Source organism: Brachionichthys hirsutus, chromosome 2 (assembly GCF_040956055.1).
Source record: "Brachionichthys hirsutus isolate HB-005 chromosome 2, CSIRO-AGI_Bhir_v1, whole genome shotgun sequence".
In the NCBI taxonomy this organism is placed as follows: domain Eukaryota; kingdom Metazoa; phylum Chordata; class Actinopteri; order Lophiiformes; family Brachionichthyidae; genus Brachionichthys; species Brachionichthys hirsutus.
In genome coordinates, this window is record NC_090898.1 from 843,615 (window position 1) to 856,636 (window position 13,022).

The window sequence follows — 13,022 nt, forward strand, 5'->3', positions numbered from 1 at the left end:
TCCCACGTTAAACACCGGTCAGAGTTTCCACTGAAGAGAAGGGAGGTGAGACTTCCGGTCTCCTCTGTTCTAAAATCAGGCCAGTGTCCGTGTGCTTTCTTACATTAGCCTTCATTTATGCCCTTCATTTTAAATGTTTTTAACTTATTTCAATACATTTTCAGTCTTCGTGCCTTTATCACAGGGGAGGTGGACTGTACTGGAATACTTCTCCTTATGCATTGCTGAATGGTCTAACAGACGTTTCTCTGAATGTATGCCAACACCTGAAAAGAGCGATTAAAAACTTAAAACTACTCAAACAATTATGTAGATCATGCCAACTTTCTATTTATTATCTCCAAACATATTTATGAACTGAGTCGGTTTCCTCTTTCACAGCCGCACTTTAGGCACTTGAAGGCATCATGAAGCTAGCGCCATGTGAATCTGTTGAACTTGTGCTTGTCATTTAGCAGGTCTAGATTTGTTCTAAATGACTAAATGGGTGTAAAATAATACAGAGCATTAAAATGGAAGCTCAGATTGATTGCGTTCAACTGAACTTTAACTTAAATCACCCACTGATCCAATAGCAAAGAACATCCAACACTGCATTCCTGTCTCGTTCCATTCATGAATTAAAGTAGGGCTTCCCAGCTATCCTCGCCACCTTGTAGGTGTTGAGTCCCGGGGAATCGAACCCTGGTGACAGACCTTTCCTGTTGAATGGATAAAAGTTGAAAAGCTGTTTGTCTTGCGTCTCCAGGGAGACTGAGGCACTGTGGAGCTTCAATTTGCAAGGGTAAGGGCTCTCGAAAATCACCCGGAACACCCTGTCCTGCAGATAGTCCAGTCGGATAGTCTTGTACTTGGATGGCACTGCTGTGTCCACCTGCGGTCCAAATTGCTGCATGACTAGCACTCCGTCTGAGTCCGACTTGATCTCATAGAAAGTCATATTCCTGTATGTGAAAAAGCCCAGGTATGGCGCCGGATTGGGTGGTGGGCGCGCGATCCGACGAGCATCCCTAAAAGCGCCCTCCACTGCTGGGATGAGATAGTTGTAGGCCTGGCTCACAACGTCTTTGTCCGCTGGTCGAACCCCGGCCATCAGGATCACGATCCCGAGCTTGAGCCTTGGCACCAGGGAGAGGGTGGCGGCGTAACCGTCCAGATCGCCATCTTTCCTCACCACATCGTACCCAAAATGCTCGTTGATCTCCCACGGGGTGCCGGTCAAATTGGCAAAGTAGCTCCTGTGGCATCGGAAGAGTGGGGTCAGCATCGTGTTTAGAGTGTCCTGCCGGAGCAGAGTCCCACCATGGCTGCCCAGAAGAACCATCATGAGTCTAGCCATGTCAGCAGCCGTGGAAAACATCTGGCCAGCAGGCCGGTACCAGCCAAGGTTGTAAAGGGGAGCCGGCTGGCCGTTGCTGTACACGCCGACAGCCATCCGTCCCTGAATGGTTGGAGTCAAGCTGAATCCAGTGTCTTCCATGCTGAGCCGCTCCAGAATGTTATCAGAAACCCATCGCTCAAAGTCTGAGCCTGTTACCTTCCTGGCCAAGACATGTGCCAATAACGAAAAGGCAACATTGCTGTAGTGGCATCTGAATGGGGGAGAAGGACAGCTAAAGTTCTACCACCTTTCCTTTGCTTTCCTCAACCCCACAGAGAGGAATAAAGGATTTAAGATAACAGTAAAAACTGAACAGAGGAATCACAATCTTACCTCGTGCCTGGGTCCGACACGAGGACATCGTCCTGCAACAAACTCAGGGCCGCCTCTGTGTCTCCACTCCACAGGAGATTGGTTGACCTTAATCTTCTGGGCAACCCTAAGAGTAGAAAAATAGCAGAAACACTTCATGAGTATTTCCCACAGAATAATGTTACCCTTTGATGACTCTTTCAGAAGGGCTTCCCCTCTCTTAATCCCTTCTTTCTTTTATTTTGAGTGCACAGAGCTGATTAGCTCCATCTGTGGACACAGCTTATCTTAATTATAGCTCGTCTGTGTTCATGCAAGTGCAGGTTAGCTAAGGCTCTGTTACCGGCTTTAAAGATGTGTCAAGTATACAATCTGACTAGTGGCATTTCTGCTTTCATGAACTTCTCAGATTGAAAAGTGGAGGCCATGTCCAGCCTCAAAGATGATTGGTGTTAGAGTTATTGTTTTATTTTCATTGTAAACTTGTTAAGATGGCGGAGGCCACGAGGTTTTCCCATAGGAAACATTCCCTTTGTCCTTAGGGGGTAGGGATCTATTTAAATACTTGGGAACCACCTACTTTTACTGTGTGAATAAAAGGTCTCTGAGGGCCCGGAAGGAGGTCTCTTGATCGCAGCTGCTGGGCGAGCAAGGTCCCCCTTACCGGTAAAGTATCAACGTTTGTCTGCCTGATTCATTTTGTGCGCGTTTAAATTATTTCTTACAGTGTGTCAGGGAATTACCCCGACATAAATTGGTCCTTCGAGCCGGAGAAGATGAGGAAGATGAGGGAGATAGAATAAAGGCAACATTTGATTTGCACCCACTTATAGAAGTGCCCAATCCAGCATGGGATGGACATAATCCTGGTGATAGAATAATGAGAGTCTATAGGACATGGACCGCAACAGATGTAAAAAAAGCTGTAGAAGGCATCCCCTCTCCGAAAGAAGACGCTGAAGGATTCTTGGAGGGAATGCGTCAAATCGAAGAGTCGTATTGGCTTAATGGCATTGAGGTGCAACAATCTTTCATGGCAGCCCTGGGAAAAGATTGGCACAAGGTTAGAGGAAATTGGGATCCCACTGATGATGGACAGCCATTACCAGCTAGAAGCCATGAGCTACAACAGCGAATTCGGATTCTAGAAAATCAAATAAGAGAGCAGTTCAGAAAGAGAGCAGATTACAGCGTGATAAGTCAAACTAAACAAAAAGATGATGAATCTGTGGAAGATTTCCGTTACAGAATGGAAAAGGTTTTTGCTCAGAATAGTGGCCTTAACAATGATAATAATGAGCAGGGACCGTTTCAACAGCAGCTAAAAAATGCTATTCTCCAGAATTGCAAAGTAGAAATCGGACACTGGTTAACAAAAAATAATGTAGGGATGGCGACTCAAACTATAAGTCAGTTCATGACTTGGGCTATTCATGCTGAAAAAGTGACTGCCAACAAGAAGAAGCCAAGAGTGAAGAATGACGTGTTCTGGCAAGAAGTTGAAGAGGATGCAGAGGAAGTGTATTATTTTGGAGGACACGACAGACGAGACCGAGGACGAGGGCGCAGTCGTGGAAGAGGTCGGAGACAAGATGGACGAGAAGCAAGTTGGAGAGAAAGAAATCCAGAAGACAGCAAGTGCTGGAACTGCAACCGAAGAGGACACATTGCAAAGGAATGTAATGGAAGAAGAAAGGATAGAAGGAACTTTTCAGCATGACTAGCCAGCCCAAAAGAAAAGCAGGAGGTCTCGCAGCCAGCTGCACTCACACATGAAACAACGGATGAAACAGACGGTGAATTAATTCTTAATTTGGAACATCTCATGATTTCTGAGACTCAAGATAAACCAGTAGTGACTCTCTTTGTAAAGGGAAAACCCGTCGTGTTTCTGTGTGATACAGGTGCCTGCAAGACAGTTCTAAAACAATCAGTTCCTGGAGTTAAAACATCACGCGACGTGATTCAGGTCAGATCAGCAAACGGGCAAATTGAAAAACAATTTATGTCACAACCATTGTTACTACAGGATCCTGAGACAGGAATCAAAACAACAACCGCTGTAGTTTTAGCATCTAACTGTCCTTTTAATCTGTTAGGCAGAGAGGAAATGTGGTCTATGCGGCTAGCTGTGGCACCGGGTTGTAATGGGATGATGAAAGTGTTGCGTTTGGAGGATCCCAGTGACCTGTTTGTACAGTGTTCGCCGTATATTCCACATTATCACTGGACTCTAGATTTGAATTCAAATTCACCGGCTAAAACAACAGATGCTTTGCTACAAAAAGCTACGACTTTCTTATCTGATGAACAACATGTAATGACCACAGAGGATTTACATGTGACATTAAGAAATAAAGACACTCCAGGCACAGATCCAAAATATGATGAAGTGTTCAATAAACTTGGTCCGCAGACGATGATTCTTTCTGAATTGGTCACTGACAAGAGATCCACTGCTTTTGCCTTGGTTACTTTAGGTTCAGAAGCAAACAATTTGATGACACAGTGGCAAGTTCCACACATATCATTAGCAAAAACAACCATGATAGAATGGAATGATTTGGGTAATCTGGCAACCAGAGCAGCAAGCGTTAGAGATTGGAAAAAACAAGGTGATGGATCTCTTTTCAGTCCTTCCACAAAATGGTGGAAATTCAACCTGGGATGGATAGCAAGGGCGACCCCTACTGTCCATCTCATGGAACAAGAATCTGAATGACTAGCGCTGTTATCAGAGGAAAGTGAAGCGTTGCTAAAAACATTGCCATCCACTTTGTGGACAAAGAGTCCAACAGATGTAGGACTTTTAAAAAATAGCCAACCTGTTGTTATTAGACCAAAAACAGAATACAGGCCATGTAGAAAGCAATATCCTCTTAAACCAGATGCGATTGAAGGAATTAGACCAGTAATTAAAGAATTACTTCAGTCTGGGGTGTTAGTTGAGTGTCCTGATTCACCATGTAACACACCTATTTTTCCAGTGAGAAAGGCACCACCATCCACCGGCTGGCGGATGGTACAAGATTTGCAAGCAGTAAATGCAGTAGTGATTCAAAGAGCACCAGTAGTTCCAGATCCACACACATTGCTGAATGATTTAAACCCAAAAGCGAAGGTTTTCACTGTAGTGGATTTGAGTAATGCATTCTTTTCAATTCCAATTCATAAAGACAGTCAATTTTGGTTTGCATTCACTTTTGAAGGAAAGAGGTACACCTACACACGTTTACCTCAGGGTTATTGTGAAAGTCCAACAATTTTTTCACAAGCTATAAGAAACTGCCTTGCATCTTTTGTTCCACCTAAAGGTTCACAAATTCTCGTCTATGTAGATGACATTCTTTTAGCGTCGGAGACAGAAGAGCAGTGTAGAATTGACACCATTGCATTATTGCAATATTTGGCCGAAACAGGTAACAAGGTAAATCCTAAAAAACTACAGATCTGTGCAGAACAAGTGTCCTATTTAGGTCACATTTTATCCGCACAAGGAAGACACATAAATAGCGACAGGAAAGCAGCCATTTTGTCAGCGCCAAAACCTTTGACAAAAAAACAGATGATGTCTTTTTTAGGTCTTTGTAATTATTGCAGAGCCTGGGTTCCAAACTATGCAGAAAGATCAGCTTTGCTGCATGAATTGATTTATGGTACACCGATGACGATGACTGACAAAATAAAGTGGACAAAAGACGCTGAGGACGAATTTTGCAATTTGAAACAGTGTTTAGTGGGAACGTCAGTGCTGGCTCTTCCAGACTATGACAAACCTTTTGTACAAACTGTAGATTGTAAAGACAGGTACATGGCATCAGTGCTTTTGCAAAAACATGGGGATAAGTTGAGACCAGTTGCTTTTTATTCCACAAAACTCGACGCGGTAGCAGCAGCTACACCCGTTTGTGTTCGTGCAGTAATAGCGGCTGCAATGGCAGTACAATCATCTGCTGAGGTGGTGTTGTTTCATGATCTGACACTCCTTGTTCCTCACTCGGTTTCAATCTTGCTTTTACAAACAAAAATGTCATTTCTGTCTCCAGCAAGACATCTGATGTGTTTAAATGTGTTACTTTCACAACCCAATTTGGAAGTAAAGCGTTGTACAGTGTTAAATCCAGCAACATTGATGCCGACTGAGGAGGATGGAGAAAAACATGACTGTGTTGAGGAAACTCAGCACACAGTCTTGCCAAGGTCGGATTTGAAAAATGTACCCATATCAGACTCAGAAATAGTCTATGTAGATGGTTCATCGAAGAAAAACCCAGATGGGACGAATGCAACTGGCTATGCTATTGTTTCACAAACCAAGGTATTGAAAGCTGAACCATTACCTAAACATTATTCTGCTCAAGCAGCAGAATTGACGGCGTTGATTGAAGCATGCAAAATGTTCAAAAATAAAAGGGTGACAATTTACACGGACTCACAATATGCATTTGCTTCTTTACATGTGTTTGCGCAGCATTGGCAGAATAGAGGCATGAAAACTGCAATGGGTAAACCGGTGACACATTCTGATCTTTTAAATCAGCTGTTAAAAGTAATTCAGTTACCAAAAGCAGTGGCTGTATGTAAATGTGCAGCCCACACCACAGGAACGGATCCCGTGTCTGCAGGAAACAGGTTAGCTGACAAAGCGGCTAAACAAGCAGCATTAAAAATGTTTCCTGAGGATCAGTGTCTTTTGGATGATGAGGTAATTGATAAAATCATTCTTGTTGATATGCAATCCACAGCGCCAAAGACTGAACAAAAATTGTGGGAAAATAAAGGGGCAAAAATTATTGAAGAAGTATTTATGTCACCTGAAAATAAACCTATTCTTCCGAAATCACTTTACAGATGGGCAGCAATATTGAGTCATGGTGTTACACATGTCTCAAAAGGAGGGATGGTAAACTTGGTGAACCAATATTTCACCACATACGGTTTCAATAATTACTCAAAAAACTTTTGCTTAGCATGTGAAATATGTGCACGGCACAATCCTCAAGGGAATTTTCGACCCAGAAGGGGGAAATTCCCTACACCAGAATATCCTTTCCAAACAATCCACATGGATTTCATAGAACTGACTAAGAGTGAGGGTTGCAAATATGCTTTGGTGATTATTGATGCATTTTCCAAATGGGTGGAGATTTATCCAGCTAAATCACCAGATGCTATCACAGTAGCTAAAGCAATTTGTAAGGACATTATTCCAACACATGGCATTCCACAGGTCATTTATAGTGATAACGGTAGCCATTTTGTGAACCAGGTAATAACAAAGATGGCACAACACCTGCAAATCAGATTGAAAAATCATTGCGCGTATCACCCACAGAGTGCAGGACTGGTGGAAAGAACAAATGGCACGGTTAAGACAAGGTTGAGAAAATGCATGGAAGAAACAAAAAGGCCATGGACACAATGCATTGATTTGGTCAAACTGTATATGAGAATTATGCCAAATGCAGAAACAGGTTTGACACCATTTGAAATCATCCATGGGAGATCATTCAAAATGCCACATTTTGAGTTGTTACAACCATGCGATGAGGAAACAACACTGGCTGGTTACATGAGGCGGATGCTCATGCAGAAAGATGTCCAGAGAGCAAATGAGCTGCCGGATTCTACTTTGTCTCAACAGGAGGGCCAGGCCAAAGTTCGTGTCGGCGACTGGGTCTTCCTGAAGGTCATCAAAAGGAAAGCGTGGTCCAGCCCGAGGTGGGAAGGACCATACCAAGTCTTGCTGACGACACCAACCGCTGTGAAGGTCCAGGAACGTTCCTCCTGGATCCATCTTTCGCACTGTAAAAAGCAACGACCCTTACCAGACTTATCCAGAGACGCAGAGGAGAAGTCTGACTGACAAAGGGGTGGGACCGTTGCTATCGGCACACACAGTGCAAGCAAAGGACAGGTACATTGTTTGGTGACACTTTTAGGTGAAGACTCTCCAAAGGACGGAAATATGACATTGTCAATGGACAACAAACAAGAACAACCACCAAAGACCATGTGGAACCAGAATGGTCTCACGTTAAGAACAGCATGCATATTCCTCAGTGTAATGTGTATGATTGGTCTTCCATTCTTTTGGTGGGAGAAAGCATCGGATGGAGCTGTCATCAGACCGATGGTAAAGAGATTTGTATCAGAAAAACATCGTGAGGTAATACATGGGGATTGGGAAATTTCGAATGTGTATTTGACCAATACTTGGTACCGTTATGCCACACTGATCGCAACTGCCAATAACAGAACAAACTGCTATGTCTGCACAAAAATGCCTGCCTCTTCTAGTCATCAGAGATTGGAAGTGAAGTCCCTTGATCACCGTACTTCAGAATGTGTAGTTGAATTCACTATTAGTGGACGAATGTATTTTACAGGATTGTACGACAACGACGCTGACGGTAATCCTGTAGAAGTAAGACCAGCTTGTGGAAGCTTTTATAAATTCAACAGACTAAACTGTACCAAAACCATCGCACTCTATGCTGAAGTTCCTAAAGACATGACATTTCCAGAATGTTATGCTAGCAATGGTACTGGTAAAATGGGGATGTTGAACCCACAGCAATGTAACAAAGTGTACATTCCTGTGGGTTGTAACGTTGTTAATACATTTAAGTTGAGTAGAGGTCGCAATGTCACAGTTAAAAGTTGTGGTTCAGAGTTTGATCTAAGCTCATGTCCATGGAATAAAACAGTAAAAAATTGTTCAGATAGTTTTAGTAACGCCCACCCGTACAATAGAAACACCTATGCTATAGATGGATATTATTGGCTTTGTGGACATAAGTTGTACCTACAGCTCCCAGCAGACTGGGGAGGTGTTTGTGCACCTGTAAGTGTATATGATCACACTTATGTAATCTCAGCTTTTAATTCTAAAAGTCGGAAGAGAAGAGCATTCTCTGTACCAGCTGTGACATCGCACGATTCAATTTGGGGTTCAAATGTTCCAGACGAGTTTAAACTGTGGAGCACCAGCAACAAACTAATCCTTTCACTTTTTCCAAATTTAGGGGTAGGAAAGATAATGTTAAGAGTAGAAACAATGGATTACAGAATTGGACTATTTATAAATGCCAGCATTAAAGCTTGGGAAGCTAATGATGAGGAGATGAACAGCGTGCGTCTGATGGTTTTGCAAAACAGGATGGTTCTCGACTTAATGACCGCAGCACAAGGAGGAGTTTGTGCTTTGTTAAACGACTCGTGCTGCACTTACATTCCTGATAATGCTGGTGACGGACAGGTAATTGCTGAAGCTATCCAGACCATGAAGAACATCCGTAATGCTCAGAGTCAGGACTTTGTAAATAAAGGATTCGACCCATTCGAATGGCTAACACTCGGATCATGGAAAAGTGTTCTGTTAAAAATTTTGATGCCATTCATTTTTGTATTGATTTTATTCTTTGTTTTTTCCGTTTGTATTCTTCCCTGTTTGAGAGCAATGGTAACGAGGATGGTAAATGCTGTGACAAATGTAATGATGACTGAGAAGTGTGAAGCTCTTAACGTAGCAATGCGAGAGGAGTATGCTGTATTGTTAGCTACAAGAGAAGTCGAAGATGAGGATGAATATGATGTTTGAAATGTGTATCAAGATATAACCATGAGAGTGTTTCATATCCTGTATTAGGTGTCTTTAAAGATAATCGCAGATGCAGCTGGGTTCGGAAAGAATTTTCCCGTTTGAAAGAAATCTGCAAATACGGGTTTTTCGCTTTCCGCCCTGATTCAGGTATGATTGTAAGAACTCCGGTTATGAATGTAATAACTCAGGTATTGTTTTTGATTGTACTGATTCTTTTTTATCATTGTTTTCTGATAGTTTAGTTCTAGTATAGTGTTTGAAGCATGTTTAGTTAACACCGAATGTTTTGTAGTAACCATAGAGATAAGGATGTTACAGTATAAATATTAGGCCATGTGAAATGAAAATTCCAGGAGGGAAATGTTAGAGTTATTGTTTTATTTTCATTGTAAACTTGTTAAGATGGCGGAGGCCACGAGGTTTTCCCATAGGAAACATTCCCTTTGTCCTTAGGGGGTAGGGATCTATTTAAATACTTGGGAACCACCTACTTTTACTGTGTGAATAAAAGGTCTCTGAGGGCCCGGAAGGAGGTCTCTTGATCGCAGCTGCTGGGCGAGCAAGGTCCCCCTTACCGGTAAAGTATCAACGTTTGTCTGCCTGATTCATTTTGTGCGCGTTTAAATTATTTCTTACAGTGTGTCAGGGAATTACCCCGACAATTGGCATGGAATGAAAGCAGTGTTTTGGGATTACCGGAAAGCTGGCTAGCCATCCTGCGTAGCGTGAGGGCAGAAAGGCGCCCCCGGGTCCTGCCTGGCCAGGTTGCGGGCCCACTGCCTTTTCCCAGCGGGTTCTTGATAGTGAAGTTATCAGCGTATTTCTCCAAAGGGTCATCCAGGGAATCCACCAAGCCCTCTTCCCAAAGCTTGTACAGCATGATAGTAGGGAAGATTTTGGAGAGGCTGGCAATTCTGCAATCCAAGCGATTAAAGGGAAAACATTCTTAGTTCATTCGATTAAATGAATGCTTATCTGATCAGAATTAATCTCCTAATTTGGTGAGTGGTTCTCGTTGATCTTGTATTTGCATGTATGTGGCTTCACTAATGCAATGAAGGTCTAATCCTCGCCCCTCCCTCGCAGTCAGATCGCATTCATCCCACTGAAGATGATTTACGCTACAGGAAGCGTTAAATCTGCAAGACTGGACTGGGTGCAAAAGTGTGTTTGGATATGGCTTGAAGCAAAATCACGACTTCCCGTGTGTCGTATCGGTCCTTTCTAGTGCTCTACCCACCGGTACCCTGTGTACTCGTTGGGTGCAGAGGAGGAGGGGTCACTTATGTTCTTCTTGCCAAAGTTTCCATTCCACAGCACAGAGTCATTTAAAACCACGATGGCTGATATGGCTGGCAGCCTGGCGGCGTGAACGCTCGACCGCAGAAGCACATCGATCTGTTGAGAATGCCTTCAGTGAGACCGCAGACCGTAGGTGCACTTTAACACGAACTGGTTGACGAGAGTCACCTTTTCCAAGGCTGCTTTCAGCGACATTATGGGATGTTGGAGGGGAACGGGCTCAGGGAACTGAGGACACATTTCCTGTCGTCTTGCTTCCTTCGCATTCGCTTCTGTGGAGGAAGGGGAAAGATGTATGGAGAGAGATGGTGGAGGGACGGGCCGCCATGTGGCTGACCCTCCAGCTCCACTGGGATCTGAACCCAGGAGCTCCTTTTTGCTCGACCGGTGCATCAGCATGCAGCTTCCTGTAACGTTGATCTATATGAGTCTGATTTAACGGGGCTGGTAATCCGGCCACTGCTCTTTCAGCGTTGTGTAATCTCGCTGCACCAGAGAGGCTAAGAAAGTCCTGCTCCTGAAGTTGCTTCAGGTCTATGTGTGGGGGGGGGGGGGGGGGGGGTCTGAGGGGAAACCTCACCTGCCGTCAGCTTGGGCATCCTGTGCTGCCAGATGAAGCAGCCAGTCATGACCACAGACAGCAGAAAGAAGGCAACCATTCCCAGAATGCTCCATTTCACCTTCATCTTGCCCACTGGAAGCAACATTTGAGAGAGAAGATGCTCCAGTGTTTGATACAACAGTGCAAGTATGCCTTTGAATGACTCGCTTCTTTTTCTGTCTAAGCAGAAACACTTTGATTTGCCTGAAAAAGTCCTTGACAAGCAGCACAAATGATTTTTTCTTACCGCAAGAGGTCCACGGTTCTTTAGACGTCACTCATTTTCTCATTCTTCCTCGGCAAACCTCCACCGTCTCTTCAGAGTTCCACAGGGTCAGAAGCAGCAGGGCTGCATGAGCTGCTCCCGACGTCGACACTCTTAATCCCAACCGAGGGCTGCTTCTCGTCCCACTCCACTGTGACATCATAATCTGCTGAGTTTCAGCCGCAGAGCCAAATGTAAGGAGAGCTGCGGAACGGAAACATGCTAAGCACTTCTATCCATCTGTCTGTCTGTCTGCCTGCCTGTCTGTCTGTCTGCCTGCCTGTCTGTCTGTCTGCCTGTCTGCCTGTCTGTCTGTCTGTGTCTGTCTGTCTGCCTGCCTGTCTGTCTGTCTGTCTGTCTGTCTGTCTGTCTGTCTGTCTGTCTGCCTGTCTGCCTGTATGTCATTCATGCTTTCTAACTGTGTGTCTCTCTAAATGTATGTCTGCCTGTCTGTCTGTCTGTCTGTCTGTCTGCCTGTCTGTCTGTCTGTCTGTCTGTCTGTCTGTCTGTGTCTGTCTGTCTGTCTGTCTGTCTGTCTGCCTGTCTGTCTGCCTGTATGTCATTCATGCTTTCTAACTGTGTGTCTCTCTAAATGTATGTCTGCCTGCCTGTCTACACACATGGCATCTTTTCTTAATTTATTTTAACAGTGATGACGTCACTCCACGCGCCCTGACTTTGGTTTCTTCAAATTACTGCAGTTACATTTCCATCCAATAGAGGGTGCTGCAGTATTTATTTTCTTTCTTTCTTTTTAGTTAGTTTGTTACCCTCGCCGAAGGGGAGGCGAGGGTATTGCAATTGGGTCCGTGTGTTTGTCTGTTGTCTGTCTGTCTGTTTGTCTGTCTGTTTGTCTGTTTGTTTGTTTGTCTGTTTGTCCGTTTGTTTGTTTGTTTGTCTGTTTGTCCGTTTGTTTGTCTGTTTGTCTGTCTGTCTGTCTGTCTGTTTGTCTGTTTGTCTGTTTGTTTGTTTGTTTGTCTGTTTGTCCGTTTGTTTGTCTGTTTGTCTGTCTGTCTGTCTGTCCGAGCGCATAACTCAAAAGCTAGTAACCCAATCGACTTGAAATTTTTACACAAGCAAGGTTCCGTCCGTGGCTCGGTCCTCCCCGAGAATGGCGTTGATCCGGATCTGGATCCAGAATTATTTTTACATCTGGAATTGTGCCTGTGCTGTAACATGGGAGTGTCACTTTAAGATGGAGGGACACGAATGGCATGATGGGAAAAAGAGTCCAGAAGGTGTCTTGTAGTACGCAGGAGACAAAAATATTACTTGACGTTACTGAACCGAGGACTTTTCGAAATATCTGTTCTTATTTAAAAATTTAAATTACGAGCATTATTAATGGTTATTTTAGTTTAGTTAAAATATCAAATGTTAAACTGTATCATAATTAATAATGTCCAACTATGTACATAAATAAACGCATTTGAAAAAAAATATATGGTGTAAGATTATTTTGTATTTTGTAAGGAAAAGTCCAACGGTTTGTAAGGCCATGGAGCCTTGGAGGTTGACAGGTATGGATATGATAAAATTAAACTTTTACACGTCC

The 13,022-nt window shown here is 43.6% G+C and overlaps 1 protein-coding gene across 1 annotated transcript; it reads right to left on the reverse strand.

Moving 5' to 3' along the window:
• Positions 1-613: 613 nt before the first annotated feature.
• Positions 614-11,287, reverse strand: lactbl1a (lactamase, beta-like 1a). Its single transcript, XM_068752141.1, has 6 exons — positions 11,182-11,287; positions 10,770-10,873; positions 10,540-10,697; positions 9,996-10,213; positions 1,715-1,820; positions 614-1,592 (listed from the first exon to the last, which is right to left on the reverse strand). Exons 1-6 carry the CDS (start codon positions 11,285-11,287, stop codon positions 614-616), a joined length of 1,671 nt encoding a protein of 556 aa, XP_068608242.1.
• Between the last annotated feature and the right edge of the window lie 1,735 nt (positions 11,288-13,022).